The following is a 22,100-nucleotide window of genomic DNA, read 5'->3' as shown; positions in this document are numbered from 1 at the left end:
TTCTCGCCAGAGAGGCTGTGGGCTGGGCTTGACTTTCCAGACAGCCTGTCAATGGAGGTATTGCGCATGTGCAGACCTCTGATGCTGCAGATGTGCCGTAGCAGGGGTCTGACAGACAGAGAGAGAGCTGTCAGGCCCCTGCTACTGCAGGCAGCCTCAACTAGCACCCCCGCAATCGTGGGGGCCTGAGATGTAGCCCAGACCGATCGTGGCCTCCCCCACCAATCACAGACAGAGTGCCAGTGGGCCTCCCCTGCCCCCCCCCCCATCCCCCACCCCCCCATCCCCCACCGATCGCAGGCAGAATGGTAGTGGCCTCCCCATCCCCAGCACTGCCCGGTGAACTGTGCCAAGGTGCCCAGTGGGCGTTGCCCAGGTCTCAGGCTGGCAGTGCTAAGTTGCCAGACTGGCACTGCCCAAGGGGCATACCCGCCTTGCACTCGGCCACCCCAGGGCGCCTCAGTGGCCTCCAGTTCCACCGGCGAGGCTAACACGACTGTTCCTGTTCATGGGGAGCAGGTGTTTTCCTCACTGGAGAGAACCCTCAGCGAGGCCATAAAGGCAAGCGAGCCTGGATGGTTGAGCACCGGGCTCACTAAACACATGCAAAACACTATTTTAATAAATTTAAATAAATTAATCAGCCTCTTGTCCATTTCTGGCGGGAGGGTGACCGCGCCAGAAATCCAGGTGTTGTAAAATTGCAACAAGTGTGAAAACGGGCGCCATTCCCGCTAGCCGCTTTACACCTGATTTTGAGACATTTTTCCCATGGCAAAGCAGGCGCAGAGGCTGTAAAATTCCACTCCAAGACTTTACTGGTGTCTAGAATCACCAACTCTACAAATGTCAGTAACTAGATGGTTACCTCCAGTTTTCTGCCTCTCCTTCATGTTCTGTCCTCTCTTTTCCTGCAAGGACGGAAAGAAGACCAATGAATGAGAATAATGTTATATTTGAACAAATGAATGGGGAATTTCTTTTATTAATTTTTTCACGGGATGAGGGCATTGCTTTCTAGGCCAGCATTTATTGCCCATTCCTAACTATCTTTTGAGAAGGTGGTGGTCAGCTGCCTTCTGCTGCAGTGCATGTGATATAGGTACACCTGTATAAGGGGCAGCACTCCGAAAGCTAGTGGCTTTTGCTACCAAATAAACCTGTTGGACTTTAACCTGGTGTTGTTAGACTCCTTACTGTGTTTACCCCAGTCCAACGCCAGCATCTCCACATCATATAGGTACACCCACAGTGCTGTTAGGAAGAGATTTCCGGGATTTAACCCAGTGACAGTGAAGGGATGGTGATATAGTTCTAAGTCAAGATGTGCCGGTTAGGTGCATTGACCCGAACAGGCGATGAAATATGACGATTAGGGGATTTTCACAGTAACTTCATTGCTGTGTTAATGTAAGCCTTACTTGTGACTGATAAATAAATAAACTTTTAAGATGGTGTATGGCTTGGAGGGGAAATTGCAGGTGGCGGTGTTCCCATGCATCTACTGCCTTTGTCTTTCTAGGTGGTAGAAGTCACAGGTTTGGAGGGATTTGTTAATGGAGCTTTCGTAAGTTGCTGCAGTGCACCTTGTACATGGTACACACTGCTGCCACTGTGCATCAGTGGTGGAAGGAGTAAATTTCTGGTGGTGGATGCCATGCTAACCAAGTAGGCTGCTTTGTCCTGGATGATGCAGAACTTCTTGAATGTTCTTCAAGCTGCATTCATCCAGACTTGTACCTTGTACATGTTGGACAGGTTTGGGAAGTTAGAAGGTGTGTCATTAGCAATAAAATTCCTAACCTCTGACTTGCTCTTGTAGCCACAGTATTAATATAGCTAGTCCAGTTCAGTTTCTGGTCAATGGTAGCTCCAAGTTGTTAATAGTGGGGGTTTTCAGCAATGGTAATGCCATTGAATGTCAGGGAGAGATGATTAGATTCACTCCTGTTGAAGGTGAAGGCACTTGTGTGGTGCAAAATGTCACTTGCCACTTGTCAGCCTAAGCCTGAATGTTGACCATGGTTTTCCTGTATATGGATCCAGATCACTTCAGTATCTGAGTGGTCACGGATGATGCTGAACATTGTGCAATCACCATCCCTGCATCTGACCTTATGATGGCAGGAAGGTTATTAATGAAGTAGCTGAAGATGATTGGGCCTAGGACACTACCCTGAAGAACTCCTGCAGCAATGTCCTGGAACTGAGATGATTGACCTCTAACAACCACAATCACCTTCCTTTGTACTTGGTATGACTCCAACCAGTGGAGAGTTTACTCCCAGATTTCATTGTTTTCAGTTTTGTTAGGATTCCTTGATGTCACACTTGGTCAAATGCAGTTCTGCTCTTTCGTCCATATTTGGACCAAGGTCGATTGGCCATCATGGGACCCAAACTAAGCATCAATGAGCAGGTTATTGTGAGTGCTGTATAAATAGCACTTTCAACAACCCCATCCATCATGTTACTGATGATCAAGAGTGGACTGATGGTGGTAATTGGCCGGGTTTGAATTGCCCTGATTTTTATGAGCAATTTTCCACATTGCCAGGTAGATGTCAGTGTTGCAGTTTTACTAGAACAGCTTGGCTAGAGGTGTGACTAGTTCTGGAGCACAAGTTTTCAGTACTATTGCTGGAATGTTGTTAGTGTCCATAGCCTTTACAGTATCCAGTGTCTTCAGCTGTAGAAAGTACATTATTGAAGTAAAAAATGAAATTAGGTAAGCAAAGAGAGGATACGAAAAGGTATTGGCAGGTAAGATAAAAGTTAACACGGAGATGTGTACTAATCCATTAAGAGCAAGAAAATATGGAAAGGATAGGTCCTATCAGAGATGTCCATGGTAACTTAGAATCATAGAACCTGTAGAGTGCAGAAGGAGGCTATTTGGCCCATCGAGCCTGCACCAACAACAATACCACCCAGGTCCTATCTCCGTACCCCCACATATTTACCCTACTAATCCCCAGACACCAAGGAGCAATTTACCATGGCCAATCAACCGAACTCACACATCTTTAGACTGTGGGAGGAAACTGGAACACTCAGAGGAAACCCATGCAGACATGGGGTGAATGTGCAAACTCCACACAGACGGTCACCTGAGATCGGAATTGAACCTGGGTCCCTGGCATTATGAAGCAGCAGTGCCAACATTGCCACCATGCCATCCCTTGTGGGTTGATTCAGAAGATGTGGGCAGGGTTCTCAATGAGAACTTTGTCTCCCTCTTCACTGAGGAGAGGGATGATGCTGACATTCTAGTTAAAGAGGAGAAGTGTGAAATATTAGATACAATAAGAATAATGAGGGGAAGTACTGGAGGGATGAACATCTTTGAAAGTGGATAAATCACTGGGGCCGAATGGATTGCATCTCAGGCAGTTAAAAGGAGCCAGGGAGAAAATAGCAGATGCTGTGAGGATCATTTTCCAATCCTCACTAGATACCAACAAGATTCCAGAGTAAGAATAATGGGGGAGAGCCAACTTCAGCACGTCAGGACCAGAACTGGACTGGAACCTAAAAGTATGCGGGGAAAACTGTAGCTGAACAATGTGCTACCTTTAAGAAAAAATAGTTCAGGCACATTTAAAGTTTATTCCCTCAAAAGGGCAAAACAAAGGGCAAACAAGTCCAGAACTGCCCGGATGAAAAAAAGAGATGGAAATTTAAGATAAAAAAGAAAAAGTGTGCTTATCAGAGGTATCAGGTAGAAAATACAATTGAGAACCAAGCTGAATACAGAAGGTTCAGAGCAAAGATGAAGAAAGAGATAAGCGAAGTGAAGAGGAATTATGAAAAAAGACTGACAGCCAACATAAAGGGGAATCCCAGTCTTTTACAGGCACGTTAATAGCAAATGGGTGATGAGTAGAGCTAATTAGGGACCATAAAAGGGATTTACATATGGAGGCAGGTGATATGGCTGCGTAATTAAATTGATAGTTTGCATCTGTCTTTACCAAGGAAGCAGATGCTATCCTGACCATGGTGACGGAGCAGGAAGGGTTCAAAATTGATGAGGAGGGAATTGGATAATCTGTCAGTACTAAAAGTGACAAGGCAACAGGAGCAGATGAGATGCCGTCAAAGATATTGAAGGAAGTGTGAATGGAAGTTGCAGGGGCACTGCCTTTTTCTTTTAGTCTTCCCTAGACACGGGGAAGGTGCCAGAGGACTGGAGAATTGCAAATATTAAACTTTTGTTTTAAAAATGCTGTAAGGATAAACCCAGCAATTACAGATCAGCCAGTTCAACTTCTATGGTGGGGAAGCTTCTAGAAACAATTATTTGGGATAGAATTAATAGTCACATGGAAAAATGTGGGTTGATTAGGAAAAGCCAACATAGATTTCTTAAAGGAAAATCATGTTTAACTAACATGCTCGAGTTTTTTGAAGAGTTAACAGAGAGGGATGATAACAGTAATACTGTTGGTGGTGTACATATATTTTCAAAAGGCAGTGCCACACAACAAACTTGAGAAGTTATAGCTCATGGATTAAAAGGGACAATAGCAACATTGATACAAAATTACCTAAGTAATAGAAAACAATGGGCACTGGTCAATGGATTTTTTTGGGGTTGGAGGAAGTTTTGTAGTGATGTTCCCTTACTTTTCCTGATACATATTAATGATTTAGATTTTGGTGTGCAGGGAACAGTTTCAGGGTCTGTGGATGAAACTTGAAAGCATTGCAAACTGTGAGGAAGATAGTGTAGAACTTCAAAAAGACTTAGATAAATTGGTGAAATGGTCAGGGTAGGTGGCAGATGAGGTTCGATGCAGAGAAGTATGAGGTGATTGATTGTGGTAGGAAGAATATAAAGAGACAGTACCAAATAAAGGGTACAACTCAAGGCTGTGCAGGAACAGGAGACCTGGGTGTATATGTGCATGTCATTGAAGTTGGTAGGACAGGTGGAGAGAGCAGTAAATAAAACATTCAATATCCGAAGCTTTATTCATAGAGGATTTGAGTATAAGAGCAAGGAGGTTATGCAGAGCTTGTATAGGACACTAGTTGTACCTCAGCTGGTGTTTTGGGTATAGTTCTGATGTGTGAATGCATTGGGGAGAGTGCAGAAGGGGTTTACAAGAATGGTTCCAGGGATGAGAAACTTCAGTTATGAAGATAAATTATAGAACAAGGAGATTTGATCAAAATCATGAGGGGGGGTGGACAGGGTAGATAGGAAAATACGATTCCCACTCAAATGGATTGAGAATGAGAGTAGAGATTTAAAGTGATTTGCAAAAGAAGAAAACATAATGTGAGAGAACAAAGTTTTCACACAGCCAGTGGATCGGGTCTGGAATGCACTGCCTGGAAGTGTGATAGGGACAAATTTAATCAAGGGCATTAGATGATTGTTTCTATCCAAGTAATGTGCAGGGGTACTGGGTAAAGGCAGGAGAATGGCACTAACTTGTAATGCTCATTCAGAGAGCTGGTGCAGACACAAATGGCTGAATGGCCTCCTCCTGCACCGCAACAATTCTGAGATTCTGGATTGGAGGTCTGTGAGTATTGTACCATTATTTTAAAAGATTGTGAGGGATAGGGCAGAAAATTATAGACCAGTCAGTCGGACTTCGGTGGTGAGAAAATTATTGAAATCAGTTCTGAGAGACAGGTTCAGTCCTCTCTTTTACAATGTAGCAATAGGCAATGGATTTCTCAACAATAAAAATTAATGTTATTTCCTGATCAGTCAGAAAAAAGGCTCATTTTTGACACCCCATCATTTGTGACATCCATATTTTTCCATAGTAAGCGTACATCATTTGCCAGTAATGCAGTTGAACTGGCAGTCAACAGCCCAGTGACAAAAGATACAATATCAATAGGGAAATGTTTACAATTATTACAATAGTATTTACATATAATTTCCAAATTGTAGACTTGTCTATTCTTCATCATTCAGCTGTTATCTGATAGAAATTTGGAACATCCTGTTCTGTACTGGAAGTTCCTATTTTTCAGTTATTTACAGACTAGTTTAGGTAACAAAGGGGGTTGAATGATCGGAATGTTTCAAGAAATGTCACAACTGAAGTTTCCTCATTTTTATCAATTTTCAGGTTATAAATATGTCGGAAGAACTGGCTCGGTTGGAAGCCAGCCTGAAAGAAGCAGAAAGTCTCAGTAATGAAGTTGAAGTCTCTGAAGCCCTGCAGACATGCACAGAGACTGCCATTCACTCCCTCATTGAGACCTTGAGAAATGAGGAGTTTCCATCTGCACTTGCTCAGGTCAAAGCATTCAGGTAATTCACACAATTAATCGTAGTCATTGTCAGCAAGAAACTGGCGGCAAGCAAGACCACTTGTAGAGATTCTTCGAGCGACATTGCATGCTTTGGCATAAACTGAAGGAGTCTGTCATGCTTTTTTTAAATTTAAAACTTCTGAAATGCAGTTGGTCTCTAGTTTGAACTGTATTTTGTACGAGCTAACTACATCCGTATTTATAGTGTACATTTTTCAAAAAAAAACTGCTGCATTAAATTACATTTTATCCAGTATGATCCATTAGGTTGATACTAAATGGCTGTTAGTTTTATTTGTGTATGATTTGCAATTCATGCATAAGCACCCTTCACCAACACCATTATTGGTGAATATATAAGAGTTTTAAGAGCATATTGGAAAGCATGGACTGAGCAAATACTATTTGACCCATTCTGCTCATTCGTAATTTGTTCTGTTGTGAATTAATCAATTTTTCTGAAATATTTCTGCCTGGCTGTCAAATGTAACTTGAGCTGTCTATGTTTGACATCTTTATTGCCCTGCAGCAGAAGGATCAATAGCCCAAAATTTGCCGGAGTGGGGCATCTTATGTTCTGTCCCAATTGTTTGAATTTGCTCCAAGACATATTTGATTATCCATGTTGATGCTTGTCCATATTACTAATACTGCATTCCTGATCGTATTTTATCCTGTGGACTTTTTCCATCCCACTCACCTATTAATCCCTTACTCTCTCACTCTAAGAAACACTGTTCCTTCCTCCCCTCTCCCTGAAAAGAAAATGCATTAGTACTGTTAATATTTCTCTAACTCTCAATCTCTTCAGAATTAATCAACTGCCTTCAAGTATCAGTTGGCCCCAAATCAATGCCACCTTTGAATGTCTAATATGCTATCATTTTTTTTTCTCCTTTCTAAACTTGACCAAAGCTTTTGAATATTGTACTTGTCCGCTAGTCTTGTGCACAGTCCAAATTAATTTGCTTACTTTCAAATTTACCTATCCACTATTATGTTGAACTGTATCATGACTTCCCCCTCCACCCCCCACCCAATCTCCTATCCAAACAAAATAAGCCTTTATTTAATACGTAGAAACTTGTGTAGAACATTTACAGCCAGTAATAATAGAACTGTAATCTTGATATTTAACTGGGTTACTCAATTGTGCTCACCTCATATTCAACCCTACATTTACTAATTTAAATGACTGTAATCTCCTCCAGTCTTGACTTGCAAACAGAGATTAGAAGGGGAAAGGCCATGGAGGGATCAGAAAACCATGATAAGAATTATATAATGGAGGCATTGTTTAATCAGGAGCCAATATAGGTAACCTTGGTGTTATATTTGACCCAGAGATGAGCTTCTGATTGCATATCGACATCTTCATTAAGAACACTGATTTCCACCTTGTAACATCACAACACCGCCCCACCTCAGCTCATGTGCTGCTGAAACTATTATCCATGCCATTGGAATAGTCCATTCTGGAGGTAACAATGTACTCCTGGCTGGCCTCCCACATTCAATTTTCCATTAACTTGAGGTCACCCATGTCCTCACTCGCACCCAGGTTCCATTCACCCATCACCCTGCAATCGATGACCTACATTGGATCCCAGTTGAGCAATGTCTCAATTTTAACGAGTTTGATTCCTTCGCCATCTCAATCGCTTTTAATCCTACAATCGTTGAGGATATCTGTATTCTTCCATTCCCTCAATTTTAAATGCACTGCCATAGGGGCTGTGCCTTAATCTGTCAAGGCCCTAAACTCCAGAATTTCATCCCTTAACCTCTGCTTCTCCCTCCTTTATACAACACTCTAAAACCCACCTCTTTGACCAAGAACTTTGTCATCCTCCTATATCATTTTGTATAACTTGGTGTCAACTTCTTGCTCCTGTGAAACACCTTGGGGCCGTCAGTTTATCATCACAATTAAAATTTGACAATGAAAAATCTGTTTGTTCAATGTCCAGTTTGAAACTTTTACCAAGTTCAAGAAGTAATTAATTAAGTGAGAGACCCAACAACCATGAATTTGAATGCATTATTCAGTTGATAGTTTTATATTAGTGTAAATTAATATTTCATATTTTATCCACAGATCTGTGTGGCCCAATGATATTTTTGGGAATTGTGATGATGATCCAGTACAAACTCTCCTGCACATCTATTTCCGCCATCAGACCTTGGGCCAAACCGGTAGCTTTGCTGTGGTGGGGTCTAACCAGGACTTAACCAAAGTCTGCTCCAAACTAATGGAGCTGAATCTGCAGATTCGAGAGTCTCTCCGAACAGTGCAATCGTACCAGCTTCTGGCAAAGGCAACAGCTGCAGCAGATGTTCTAAGTACTGGATTTTAAGAAACTCTGACTCAAAATTCATCCCATTCAGTGTTGATAAGAAGGTGCATCATGTATATTAACCACATCGGCTTCAACTTTTTGAACTGTCCAGATTGCCTCTATTTATAGAAAGTCATGCACATGAAATCAAATATTAAAACAGGAAAGAGTAATAAGCTGTATGGGACTAATTAACAGCAAATCACTCCATGTGCACAAGACATATAGGATTGACTGTGCAAACTATTTATTGGTTCATTGCACTCGTACTGTCAGTCATACTGAAAGATAAAGGCATGGAAGGAGGAAAGGGGTATTATTCTTCATTTTCTGAAGACAAGCCAGCTCCCTTGTAATAATGTATAGTAGTGACATTCAGGCTCTCTGCAGCAGGTGGAATGATGCTAAAATCATCTGGGAAATGGCTTTAGGCTGAATAACCTGCAAGGCTTTAAGGCAAACAAGAATATTTAACTTTGTTTTCATAGTGTCTGTGGACAAAAACAGATCAAACACCTGCATAAACAGACCAGTTAATGCCACTTACCATGTGGCAAAATTATTATATGTAAGAGGTTAAAACTTGATTTATGACAAATTGACTGCAAGCTTTATAATATAAAATGTTAATAGTTCATAAAGTCAAGCATGCCTGAAAAATCATTTTTGAAGAAATTTATTTTATATTAGAACTAACGTGATCCATGGTATGCTGTAGAAAATCTTATACAAAGTTAGGATACGTGACAGGTAAATTTAAACTGAGTTTTACTCAGCACTGTAAACTAATTCTACATCTGTTATTTTGTTTACTGTTCAGTGGGCATTAGATGTTCTCTGATCAGTAGTTGTTATAAATACTGGTGGTATCTAACCAAAAATTTGCCTGTAGGTACTTAAAACTGAATGGCAACAGAAATAAAAAGTGCTTCAGCCTAGCAATTTATTAGGAGAACTCACCTAACTTATTTTACTCTGTAAATATTTTAGACCTGTATAGTGTAAAATCAGTATTGTTTTTCTTGTACATTTGTGCATTGCACTGTTATGAGAATAGGTGTATAAAACTAATGCAAAACAAAAAACTTAAGTACTGGTAATGAGTCTTTATCTGCTGTCACTGCAGTCTGTGAATTTACAGATACTTCTGAAAGCAGATACTGTTCTGTCTACTCATCTGTTTCCAGCGGACTTTGAACTTTGGGACCATCTTTTTCTTCATTATTGGAAAAGAACGTCAAAAGACTGAATACGCAACATTCAACATACTCAAAGGACTGAAATGCTGCAATCCTCCAGCTTTCATACTTGAGATTCCGTTCACAGCAGTGGCTTTCTGTGGGGAAAGATATTGAATGTAAAAATCACCCATTGATGGTGTACCTGCCTCTGTTTGCTGGGAATGACCCTGCTTATAATATGCATCTATCCTATCCACTGTGATTTTTATGGGCTCTATACCATGGAGTGTAGAATGTACTGTTCAATTATTAGCATTTGCCTTTTGAGAAAGTGAACTATAGACCAGGAATAATTGTGATGAATTGTATGAGTTTAAAGGCACTGTGCATGCTATCAGACTGCAAACAGTAGTTAACATAATTTAAGGCTCTGTAACCAGTCATAGCAAATTAACAAATCACTGTAATCATTCTTCAACAATGATAAATTATTTTGTTGGCAGTTTGGTACTATGGCTGTTTCAATATTTAATTACATACTTGAGCTAAATGGTTAAGTCCACATCAAAGTATGATGTTTCAACTGAGTACGGGGACATTCAGCAACTTTGAGCAAGCTTATCTACTAAGCTCCCTTTACTCTGGTCTCTCGCAAATAATTGCTTACCATCTGGATAGGGATAGTATCTTAGCTCTTTTCTCACTTTTTCTATTCCAACACTAGCTGCCCCTTTAGTCTCTAATTATACCTCCTCGCCCCAAAAATCCTGTAGCTTCTCTTCATTTGATCAGTCAAACGCAACAGACTTTAGTTACTGACCTTCATGTGTAGAACATTAAAAGCCCACCTTACCCAAAGTAGAGCTTGAATGATGAGAACTGCTCATCTAAAAGATTCACACAACTTGGTAAGATGTCAAGATTTTTGCTAACTCCAGATTTTGTCTCAATCACTTGTGGGACATGGGCATCACTGGCTGGCATCACATTTATTGCCCGAGAGCAGTTGCGGGTCAACCACAATGCTGTGGCTCAAGTCATTCATAGGTAACAACAAGGATGGCAGATTTCCTTCCCTCAGGGACATTAGTGAACCAGATGGGTTTTTCTGACAATCAACATTGGTTTCATGTTCATCAGTAGATTCTGGATTCCAGATAATTTTTATTGAATTCAAATTCCACCATCTGCTGTGGCGAGATTCAAACCTGGGTGTTCAGAACATTAGCTGAGTTTCTGGATTAATAATCTAGTGATAATACCACTGGACCATCACCTCCCATAAAAGGTAAATTGTTTTCACATTACAAACCAACAGTTTACAGTTATTTTCCTGATGGACAGGATGATTCAGTCTGAACCATGGCATGATCTGTATTTTAAAAGATTCTTATTTGGGCCATTTATCCAAATTCTAGACATTCTTAATTCTTAAAGATTTGAGTATTTCCATATTCCAAGACCAGATGGTCAGGAACTAATTTGTCAAATTATTTTGAAAGATTTGCAAGATAATCCACTTAGGCTAGTGTGATTAGAGCAGTAAAATTATAGCCTGGGGGTGTGGTGGGAAAGATGAAAAATTTTGAAAACTGCAGTAGGGCTTTATTTAGTTTACATATTCCATTTGTTTACACCAAATTACCTAGCAACCCTAACACAATCTTGCTGTATAAGAATGTGTCCTCATCAACACATGCAGCTAATATAGCATTCATTGCATGGCAGCAAACCCAGCCCTACAGAGCATTTGAGGATAGTATTAAATTAGTTCCTTGCCACGGAGGAACATATTTCCCATGAACTAATGGCATTCCTGTCCCTTCCAGTTTAAAGAAAAATTGGGTTTTAACATTGCTACGCTGACAGATTAGGGTGGCAGTGGTTAGCACTGCTGCTTCAGTGCCAGGATTCAATTCCAGCCTTGTGTGACCATGTGGAGTTTGTACATTCTCCTTGTACCTGCATGGATTTCCTCCCATAGTCCAAAGATGTGCATGTTATATGGATTGGCAATGCCAAATTGCCCCTGATGTCCAAAGATGTGTAGGTTAGGGGGATTAGCAGAGTAACTACATGGGGTTAGGTGAAAGGGCCTGGATGGGATCTGACAGTTGGTGCAGACTCAGTGGGCCAAATGACTTCCTGCACTGTAGGGATTCAGTGATTTTAGATCATGCACCTAGTTCATTTTGAAAAATTCATTTGGTCAAATCCATCTCCTAGCCTTTACAAGCCATTATTTCCTCAAATGTTGGATTAAAAAGGAGTTTAAACTAATTTGGGTCATACACATTACACACATTCCATTAAAGCTAGATTACCACTATTAGAATTGACACCTTTGTTTTTGTAGCAATTACAATTGGGGCAGCATGATATCTAACACTACTGCCTCACAGCACTGGGGACCTGGGTTCAATTCCATTCTCCTTGTCTGTGTGGGTTTCCTCCCACAGTCCAAAAGTGTGGGGGTTAGGTTGATTAGCTGTATTAAATTGCCCTTTAGTGTCAGGGGGACTAGCCAGAGTAAATACATGGGGCTAGGTAGGATTGGGGGGGGGGGGAAAGCAGAGTCAATGGACCAAATGGCCCCCTTCTGCACTGTAGGGATTCTATGAATTATACTGCCAGCGTTGTCAAATTTGGAAGGAATTATTAATCCATGTTAACTAGACCAAATTGAGACAATGTTGAACTGAATGCAGTTTTCAATAAAGTGCCAATTACTTCTCTCCAGCTGGTGTCAATTTATGCCAACAACCCGGCTCCCTTTTGAACAAGTATCCAGCCAATAGGAAGAATCCCACTCTAGGTTTTGATTGCTTCTGTGGATGTTTACGAAGCAGTCCTCGAGGAAAATCCGGTGCCTATGCCAGGTTTTGCTTATGATCCCCGTCAGATAGGATAATTTGTCATGATGGAAACTGGACCGTTTCCCTCAAGTATTAACCCTGTTGAAAAGTAGTGGTTAGATAGGATTTTAATCCTCAGACATTGCAAGCACAGAATGCCCCATTTCAAGTGACGGCAAGAGAAACGTGCTTTTTACACACTTTATTTCCTTCAGCTCCATTTGAATGTTTAAAGAAACCAAAAAGGACAAAAATAAAGTTGATTCCTGCGTTCCATTAACTCGAGTCCCGGCAGAAAATTAACGCTACCGTCGAAATCAAATGATATATTTGAAGCTGAAAGTGCTGTCACAGGAGAGCCGTTTGCCTTTGCACCTCCCGCAGAGATCCTGGCGATGTGGTCTCTTTGGGTCAACGTGGCGCATTTTGATGGGACATGTACATCTTGTCTGTTTGCAGGTCTGATGGGCAGGAAAAAACAAGTCTCACTGTACGGATGCTGGATACTCCTCAGTAAACGTCTACTCAGCCTGTGTGCTTCCTGCGCTACTTACTTGACAGGTGATGTCCTCGACACGGTAAGGGTTGTAGGCCTTCTCGCAGGTTCTGCAAAACTGCTTAAAGTAGACCTGTGGGTCAAGGAGATCCGTTATGTAGATAGTTCTCAATAGATTACACACTTAAAAACACAACCACCTTTTTACACACCTTATTAGTGCCTTGGACACACCAGACGTAAGCACTCTCCCAGCGAGCATTACAGTCTTTACAATGGAAGTATCCGTATTTCTGCTCTAGGAACTAAAATGAAACAAATGTTTAGGACTGTTACCAGCAATCCAACTGCAGGTACTGTATCCAAATCAAAGATTCTCATTAAGCGTCCAAAGACTGTCCCTAAATGCATCTCCATCAGTCTGGAGTCAGGATAGAGCTGCAGTTTATCCAGGTTTGTGTAGAAGTGGCCACAGTTGTAAACTTAGTCTCTTGGCGAATGTCATTAGTCGGCAAGTGTTTCTGGTGCTACCCGTGCCAGGTAAAGGCTTTGCCGCCTCCTCCATCTCCGGCCAAAGCCTCAGCGGAAACTTTCCAGGTTTTCCCCAATTGTTTAATGGAAAGTGATGGGCGCGGGGCGGGGAGTGAAAGCAGAGCCGGACTAAGGTCGCTCAAAGTAACAATGTGATTGGATTTGAGAGTTATTGGAGCTGGCTTAAATAGAAACAGCTTTTTGTTACTGACTAGACTGCAGCTTCTAATACACTTTCCCCAATAGTTTAGTGGATGAATCCATATAACGGTGCTCTCCATGGATAAAAACTATTTAGATTTGGCAGGAGTTTGCTTTGGAGTCTGCGATATGATAAATTTCAGACCGCGAGGATAATTTCATATGTTTTTAACCAAGGCGGAAACATTATCCTAATCTTGCCCTCTGTGGCCCGGGGAGGGTAACAAGGTTTCAAACACCTTGGGGCGCTTTACCTTAAAGGCGCAGGTAAACAAGTTGTAGGAAGTAGAAAGTCAATTGGCGATTTAAATAGGTAGCCCATTGTATTTCAATATTCAATCCTGCCTCTGTCCCAATAGTCTAGCCGACAATGAAATCAATGTTACTTTAATTTACCAGCTCTGATCAAGTCTTATTCCAATTGAAACATTTAACTTCGCCACAAATGCTGCCAGACCTGAACGTAGAGGGAGAAAAAGAGGAACTCACCTGAAATCTTAAGCGTTTCTCGCTCGGTGTTATTTTCGGGACATTACCGGGGTCTTGCTCCTTCTCCTCTATAACTGGACCTTCAGGCTGCTCGGTAATCGGCCTGTTTGGACCATCCCCGATTGCAGTTCCTTTCTCTTCAAATTGCTCGGGTGCCGTTTCTATCTTTGGCGCATCCTCCTCTTCCACCACTTCACACTCCTTTTCTTCCTGCGGAGGTTTCTCTGCTGGCTCTTTGGAATCGGTTTTGCCAACATCCCGCGGCTCCCCTCTGGACAGGAAGGTGTTTAGATTGGGGGAGATGATGGGGGAGTAGATGGCCATAGTCCTCCGAAAGCGGACATTTCTGGGCATGCTGGCCTGACTCCCCTGCACTTGGACCTGGGAAGGCCGACGCTTGAACGCTCCCCTCCGCCTCATGGTCATCATCATGAGTGTCCTGGGGCCCAAGGAACATTGCACAGACGCATCGGTTCTGGGATTAACCTGGACTCCCACATCTTTCGTGTTTGCTTTCCTCACTCTTGGGGTCAGGTTGGGGTTGACTTGGGATAAGATCGCTTTAAGTTGGGCTCTCTGATAGTTGTCAAAATATTCGCTAGGATCACCATAACTGCTCAGGTAATTCCTTTGTCTCCAAGTGGAACCTTTTGCTCGGTTGCTTATATATTGGTAAGAATAGGGATTAAACGGTGAGTAAATGTAATCAAACGCATCTTCACCTAAGGTAGCCATAGTCTCAAGGCTGAGGTGCTACCCCCGCTGCTTTTTTTAAATAGGCCACCCAACCAGTCAATTGCAAAGTCCCACTAGTTAAATCAATTCATTTAACAAGCTCCAGTCACGGCTTTTAGACAACTTTTATTAGCAATGAGCGAACAAAACATGGCAATTAAAAATAAAAACTGCACTGGGAGGTACAATATAGTGTGGCTCCGCTAATTCTAGAGAAATTTCAAAAGCGTTGATGGTCTCTGCTAATTTAGAAATATTGCAAATGAACATAGAATACGTTTTCCTTAATATTATTCATGAAACACCAACATGTTTTAAATGAGCAGGTGGAGTATATGGATACACAGCTGTGTCCTGGGGAATCACTTCTTGACATATTAAAGACTACCAGTCATTTACACTGCGCCCAACGGCTTACAAAATAGTTGACATTTTTACTCAAACTAATCGTTAAAGTTTATTAATTTTAAATTGAACTTTATTAATTCCCCCAAAACACAAAAACTGGATCGCGCAGAACATGTAGAAATGATGAGACTAACGACCAATTGCCCTATTAAAGGGTTTTAGTGGATAACAGCTGGCAATCGTCAAACTTGTGTCAGCTCATTAACATCACATTTTATTGCAGTCAGCGACTACCAGCAGTGGGCTCCATCATCATAACGCACTGTTCACTGCTACTCACAGCTCCATAGGCTGAATCAGTCACCTCTTCCTCCTTGAGCTTCTTATATGAAATGTCTGTGTCATCCTCTTGGTCTGCCGGCTTCTTGTCTAACTCATCTCTTCTGTAGATTCTATATGCCAACACAAACAAGGCAGCTTCTGTAGCTTGGAATAACGCGTAGAGCAGCGGGAACATGTAGATACCGCCAATTATCTCGGGCGGGAAGGCTAATTTCAGGATGGCTGTACAGAGTTGGACATTTTGACATCCAGTCTCCAAGGAAACTGTCCTCTTGCAGTTGGGAGGCAATTTGAAGAGAGCGCCTAGACCATAACCAGCGACATATCCAGTGAGAGGCATCAGCAGAGCCACAATGTACACAGAAGCTGGGATAGTGGCCAATTGATCAGGTCCCAGCAAGGTGCCAGTGAGGATGAAGAGGAGTATTAGAGTGCCCGTCAAGGACCAGAGGGAAACCTAGAAAAGGAATACTGTTTTAAAAATAATTTCACCATGTGCAAATTCTACTGGTTTAAATATTTCACATTAATTTTCTAAATGTGAAATCAGCCACTTTGAACCTTCTGAATGGCAAAAGGCTCGATACAGCAGAGGTCCAAAGTGACTTAGAGACAGGAAAGTAATCAAAAAGATGAATGGGATGCTGACCTTTATACTTAAAGTAACGAAAGTTATACTTCAGCTATATTAAGCCCTGGTTGAAGCACACCTGGAGTACTATGTGTGATTCTGGGCACCACACTTTTGGAAAGGGGATGGTGGCATAGTGGTTATGTTAATGAGGCTAATGCTCTGGGACACGAGTTCAAATCCAAAATAGCAACTAGTGAAATTTAAATTCAATTAATTAATAAATCTGAAATTAAAAGCTAGTTTCAGTAATGGTGACCATTGTAGTACAATACATCTGGTTCATTAGATCTATCATTTATTCTTATCTGGTTTGGCCTACATGGAACTCCAGATCCACACAATGAGGTTGACTCTTAACTCATCTGAAATGTTCAGCTTCACCAAACCACTATGAAAAAGTCAAATAAGAATAATACAGATCACCTGGTATTGACCAAGGCATTGGAAATCACACCAGCATAGCTTGCCCAGCCGATCCTGCGAAATCCTCCCTGCTAACAAGCCAAAATTGGGAGAGCCATCCCACAGATCAGTCAAGCAATGACCTTCCATAGCCATTGTCATACTTATAGAACCATACCATACAGGTACTATCCCAGATGTCTCTATCCTGAGTTCTGTCCAGCCATTGAGACAGGCCAGTAGTATACAGTCAGAAGAGATGTGTCCTCAACATTGACTCCAGATCCCACAAAATCTCACATCATCGAACAAGGAAACTTCTTGCCAGTTACCACCTACCTCCCTTGATGAATCATTGCTGCTCCACATGGAATACCACTTAGAAGAAGCACTGATGGTTGCAATATACCCTGGTTGGGGAACTTCATCATCATAATGCACTGTTCACTGCATGCCTGGTGTTGCTCATGGCATGCTGTTCTGAACTTCTCATTGATTCAGGGTTGATCCTCTGGTTTGATGGTAATAGTACCATGGAGGATTTGCTGGGACATGAGGTTACAGATTGTGGTTGTATACAATTGGGAGAGCCATCCCACAGATCAGTCAAGCAATGACCTTCCATAGCCATTGTCATGCTTATAGAACCATACCATACAGGTACTATCCCAGATGTCTCTATCCACGACTAAGCAAACCCTGAATGAAATTCTGCCAGACTGCAGAAAATGCTGAGGGAAAGACCTACTTGTCCTCACCCTCTACCTATCATAGATGCACCTGTCTATGATACAATTAATGGAGTGACCAATGCACAGACCTTGTGCAATCAAAACCCACCGACAGACTGAGGATACCAACCATCATGTGTGGCACTATCACCATGCAAAATGGAATAAATTTGGAACAAATCTAGCAACTCAAACTGGACATCCATGAGGCGCAGTGGGCCATTAGTAGCAGCAGAATTGTATACAACCACAATCTGTAACCTCATGTCCCAGCAAATCCTCCATGGTACTATTACCATCAAACCAGGGGATCAACCCTGAATCAATGAGAAGTTCAGAACAGCATGCCATGAGCAACACCAGGCATACCTGGTGAAGCTACAACACAGGACTACTCACATATCAAATAGCAGAAGCAGCATGCAATGCATACAGCTAAGTAATCCTACAACAAATGGATCATATCTAACCTCTATAGTCCTGCCACATGCAGTATGAACATTTTTGTTCTTCTCAATCTTGTATTTCTGACTCCTTATTCTGAAACTGGAATTCTGGTTTTGGTTTCTCCAACTAGGGGGAAATTCTCTCAGAAACCTCCGTCAAGCCTTTTTAGAATTTTAAACCCCATGTTTCAATAAGATATCTTCACATCTTCTTAATTCTAGATAATGTAGGCAAAGTCTACTCAATATCTTCCCAGAGAGCATTCCTAGAATCAATCTAATGAATCTTCATCACACTCCATCCAGGAATACATCCTTCCTCAGGTGAGGGGACCAAAATTGTACACTGTTTTCCAGGCATGATCTCACTAAGCCCCTATATAATTGTTGTTTTCTTTACTACAAAGGGATTGGAATATGAGACTCCATAAAATACCATTTGAATCTATGCAGTTCCCTTTTCTGTTTGCTATGTGGCAAAATAAATTTGAGGACTTGAGTCCTGTGGGTTACTATGAAGTGTTTACTTGCATCACATTTAATTTCTGCTTTGCAAGGCTTTTGAAGTAGGGTATCATATTTATACTCACAAAAACTGATGGCAGTATGTACCCGATTTTCTAACAGTGAATTAAGGCAAATTAGAAATCTTCTAACATAATAGTGGAAGCGACAATAGCAAAGGTATAGAATTACCAAATTGTGCAGTCAAACAAACATTTCACAGTCCAGAAGTGAAACCTGCAATTGAACTGTTTTAGAAAAGGCAGAAGTTCTGTTTACCCCATGCGGAAGTGAAATGAAGAAGTTGCTAAACAAAGGTTTCAACCAAGTCGCCACTTCACAGTAAGCGGTGAAATCATGCTGCTCGTGCACTGACCTGAACATCTATTTTGCTTTTTATTCCCAATAACCTCCAACAGGAGAACACTGCTCAAAGGTATGTGAGTTGTGACGCATCTTTGTTTTCTTTACCATTTTTTAAAATAAATTATTAAGATAACATAGTGTTGCGAGACCTTTCAAATTTACCCGAATCTCCGAGTTAGAGAGTGTATCTCTTTAAATCGTATCCCAAGGACAGAACCACCAACTGCACCGGATGTCAGCATAAATTATGTAGATAAATTTATTATGACTCTTGCACTCTCAACCTTCTGAGTCAGAGGCAAGAGTAACACAACCTGCACTGGTATTCTATCCATCGTTTAAATAAACTTCGGTATTGGTCTTGCTATTTTTCAACAGTGAGAGAAGTAATAACATTATGTTTAAATCTTTGTTTGCATTTAATATATTAGACTTCCACACCAGAGAATTGTGATTGAGACCTGACACAGGACTCATTTGAAGGAGGTAAATACAGAGCTACAAGAAAGTCGTTGAAATAATATAAAATTGCTGTTAAAGCACCAGTTCTTGCAATAGTGCAAAGTAGTTCTGATGCACTTTGATGGGAATTGTATTCTGCAATACATTAAAGCAAAGTAAGGAAGAACCCTTTCCTAACGCGCTGCTTCACACTACTTAGGTTTCACACAAGGTGAGTACAATCCCAGTCAAATATGAAAACGTGTTTGAAAGGGTCCTTTGGGTTACCTCGGCATCTAAATAACACTGGTATTGAGTGTTTTAATATTGTGACAAAACAAATGATATGGTTCACTCTTTCTAAAATGAAGAATTGGCGGTTGAGGAGTTAAACATCATACTTGCATTCACCAAGCATATTATATACCTCCTGGCAAGGCAGAGTGTGCCAAAACTCCAAAACTGTTTTCAAAGAAGGGTCCGTACACAAAACATTAACAAGCCTAGTCTCTCCACAGTTGCTGCCTGATCCGCTCAGAATTTCCACGAAAACTAATTTTTATTTCAGATCTCAATTATCTGTTGAAATGTGCTTTTTGTTCTCAGTGTTCAGTTGACTTCGAGAGCCCAGGTCCATCGACAAACCTATAAGAGTCTACATTTGTAAGATATTTTTGTTTTGCAAATGCCACTGGACTAGGTTGGAGTCTCCATGTGTCGGTTTAGATCGGAAATATATATCAACATAAAATCACGAGCACGTCGCAGTCAAATTTAATTTTTTAGCTAGGTCACCTTTACCATGGCTGGATGAATGACTAATGGGGTTTGCTGAAGGTGGGATGATATCTTAAATCTGATGTCAGATCTGCTGTGAGTCAAGCCTTTAAATGCAGGCATCGCAGACTCTAATTTTTACATATATATAATATGCTTTTGCCAATGTTCACATGATCAAATCCTGACCCTGATTCATGTTTAAATTTCGCACGATTTAGCAGGTTGTTTGCTTCATCCAGAAGGAAGGAGAAAAAGCTTCTGATTTTTGGCACTGATGTAAAAGTCAAAACACTGCGGCTGCTGGAATCAGAAACAAAAGCAGAAAATGCTACAAAATCTCAGCGGTTCTGGCAGCATCTGTGGAGAGAGAATAGAGCCAATGTTTCGAGTCTGGATGACCCTTCGTCAGGGCTGAGGAATAGACATATTCGACTGGAAACGTTAACTCTATCTGTGTGGAGTTTGCACATTCTCTAACTGTCTGTGTGGAGTTTGCACATTCTCCTCGTGTCTGCGTGGGTTTCCTCCGGGTGCTCCGGTTTCCTCCCACAGTCTAAAGATGTGCGGGTTAGGTTGATTAGCCATGCTAAAGAAATTGCCCCTTGGTGTCCTGGGATGCGTAGATTAGAGGGATCAGCGGGTAAAATATGTAGGGATATGGGGGTAGGGCCTGGGTGGGATTGTGGTCGGTGCAGACTCGATGGGCCGAATGGCCTCTTTCTGTACTGTAGGGTTTTGATGATTTCTATGTTTTCTATCTCTCTCCACAGATGCTGCCGGACCTGCTGAGTTCTTCCAGCACTTTCTGCTCTAGTTTCTGCTTTTTTGAGTTTGTATTGTTTGAACAAACTATGGCGAGGCTGGTGCCAGGATTACACAAGGGAGGTACACCACACTCCGCCCATTCCGGTCACTGTACCTTCAGGAGAAAGGCTGCTGCTCGGCTGTACTTGTGTCTGAGAAACACCCCCAGGCCAATGGGGATCAAAGTGCAGCAGAGTGTCAGGGTTATCGCCCCGAAGGGCATCAGCTGAACGACAGGGGTATTAATCCAGGCTCGGCTGTACATCCACAGACACAAGGGCATCAGGACTAGGGCCAGCAGCGTGGAGGAGATGGTCATGATGATACTAAAAAAAGGGAAAGGGGAGACAGATTAGACAAACACTGCAGTGTGTGGATCCGGCAGCAGGGCAGTCCCTGCACCATTCACTATCTCGACAGGACCACCCTCCAATCAGAGGGAATGTGGACCCAATAACCACATCAGCATATTCAGCCCGGCCTCTCACAAAGAGGTTTCACTCCTGTCCAGCTCCCTATCCTCAACCTCACCCTCCCTCACCCCCACTCTCTCTCACCCTCACACTCACCCCTACCCAAAACCTCCCTTACCTCCACCCATGTCCTCCCAACCTCACCGTCCCCCCGCCCTCTGCGGGCTCCTCTCCCCCATGCCCCTGTCCCATGCCCCCGCTCCTGCTCCCAGTTATTCCCTCTCCTTAAATGGTGCGGGTGTTTTGAACTTATCAGTTTGGTTTAGTTTTACGCGGACATGATTTAATGTGGACAGTGGCTGGTGTAATATATCAAATGATGGACTGGCTGCTCCCTGAGCGGTGCGGCCGGAGTTTCTTACCTGAGGTTCATGTCTCCATTAACCAGCAGACACATGATGTTGGAGAGGTTTCCCCCAGGGCAACAACCACACAGGAGCACGGCCACCGCAGCCACTTCACTCAGAGAGAAGATCAAAGCCAAGAGAAAGGCAACCAGAGGCATGATAACAAACTGGGAGATAGCAGCCAGCAGCACCCCCACGGGTCTCCCCAGGTGGTATCCCGGGTGGTTAGTCTCCACCGTGCAGCCCAAGCCCAGCATGGTGAGGCTCAGAATCCCCCCCACCAGCACATTGATGCCCTGGTTCAGGGCAGAGTCCCAGGAAGCTGCGGCGGGGCTGGCAGGGGAAAGCTCACTGGGGGTAACATCCCCCA

General features: G+C 42.2%; 4 protein-coding genes across 22 annotated transcripts in view; 2 read left to right on the top strand and 2 right to left on the bottom strand.

The window, feature by feature from the left end:
* The window catches only part of fryl (furry homolog, like), a 444,177-nt gene extending 433,865 nt beyond the window's left edge, over positions 1-10,312 (top strand). For 17 of the 18 annotated variants that reach the window (XM_078217183.1, XM_078217182.1, XM_078217179.1 and 14 more), the window contains 2 exons: positions 6,099-6,283; positions 8,384-10,312. In XM_078217183.1, coding sequence (XP_078073309.1) covers positions 6,099-6,283; positions 8,384-8,642 — 444 coding nt within the window. In that variant the 3' untranslated portion in view covers positions 8,643-10,312. Of the gene's footprint in view, positions 1-2,046; positions 2,406-6,098; positions 6,284-8,383 lie in introns of those variants that run through there. The other variant, XM_078217184.1, reaches the window with a different exon arrangement.
* Positions 10,313-12,977: 2,665 nt separating this feature from the next.
* Positions 12,978-15,112, bottom strand: zar1 (zygote arrest 1). Its single transcript, XM_078238309.1, has 4 exons — positions 14,378-15,112; positions 13,369-13,461; positions 13,215-13,289; positions 12,978-13,121 (listed from the first exon to the last, which is right to left on the bottom strand). The coding sequence occupies exons 1-4, from the start codon at positions 15,110-15,112 to the stop codon at positions 12,978-12,980; spliced, it is 1,047 nt and encodes a 348-aa protein (XP_078094435.1).
* Positions 15,113-15,743: 631 nt separating this feature from the next.
* slc10a4 (solute carrier family 10 member 4) lies at positions 15,744-21,987 on the bottom strand. Its single transcript, XM_078238168.1, has 3 exons — positions 21,746-21,987; positions 21,026-21,236; positions 15,744-16,259 (listed from the first exon to the last, which is right to left on the bottom strand). The coding sequence occupies exons 1-3, from the start codon at positions 21,985-21,987 to the stop codon at positions 15,744-15,746; spliced, it is 969 nt and encodes a 322-aa protein (XP_078094294.1).
* LOC144498545 (peptidoglycan recognition protein 1-like) overlaps positions 18,851-22,100 on the top strand; it is a 28,227-nt gene continuing 24,977 nt past the window's right edge. Inside the window, exons 1-2 of one of the 2 annotated variants that reach the window (XM_078219859.1) lie at positions 18,886-18,963; positions 19,933-19,973. The gene's annotated coding sequence lies outside the window, so the exon portion shown is untranslated. Of the gene's footprint in view, positions 18,964-19,932; positions 19,974-22,100 lie in introns of both variants that reach the window. The other variant, XM_078219949.1, reaches the window with a different exon arrangement.

The sequence above is a fragment of the Mustelus asterias genome, chromosome 1 (genome assembly GCF_964213995.1).
Source record: "Mustelus asterias chromosome 1, sMusAst1.hap1.1, whole genome shotgun sequence".
Lineage (NCBI taxonomy): Eukaryota > Metazoa > Chordata > Chondrichthyes > Carcharhiniformes > Triakidae > Mustelus > Mustelus asterias.
This window is presented reverse-complemented; position numbering and strand designations above follow the sequence as displayed.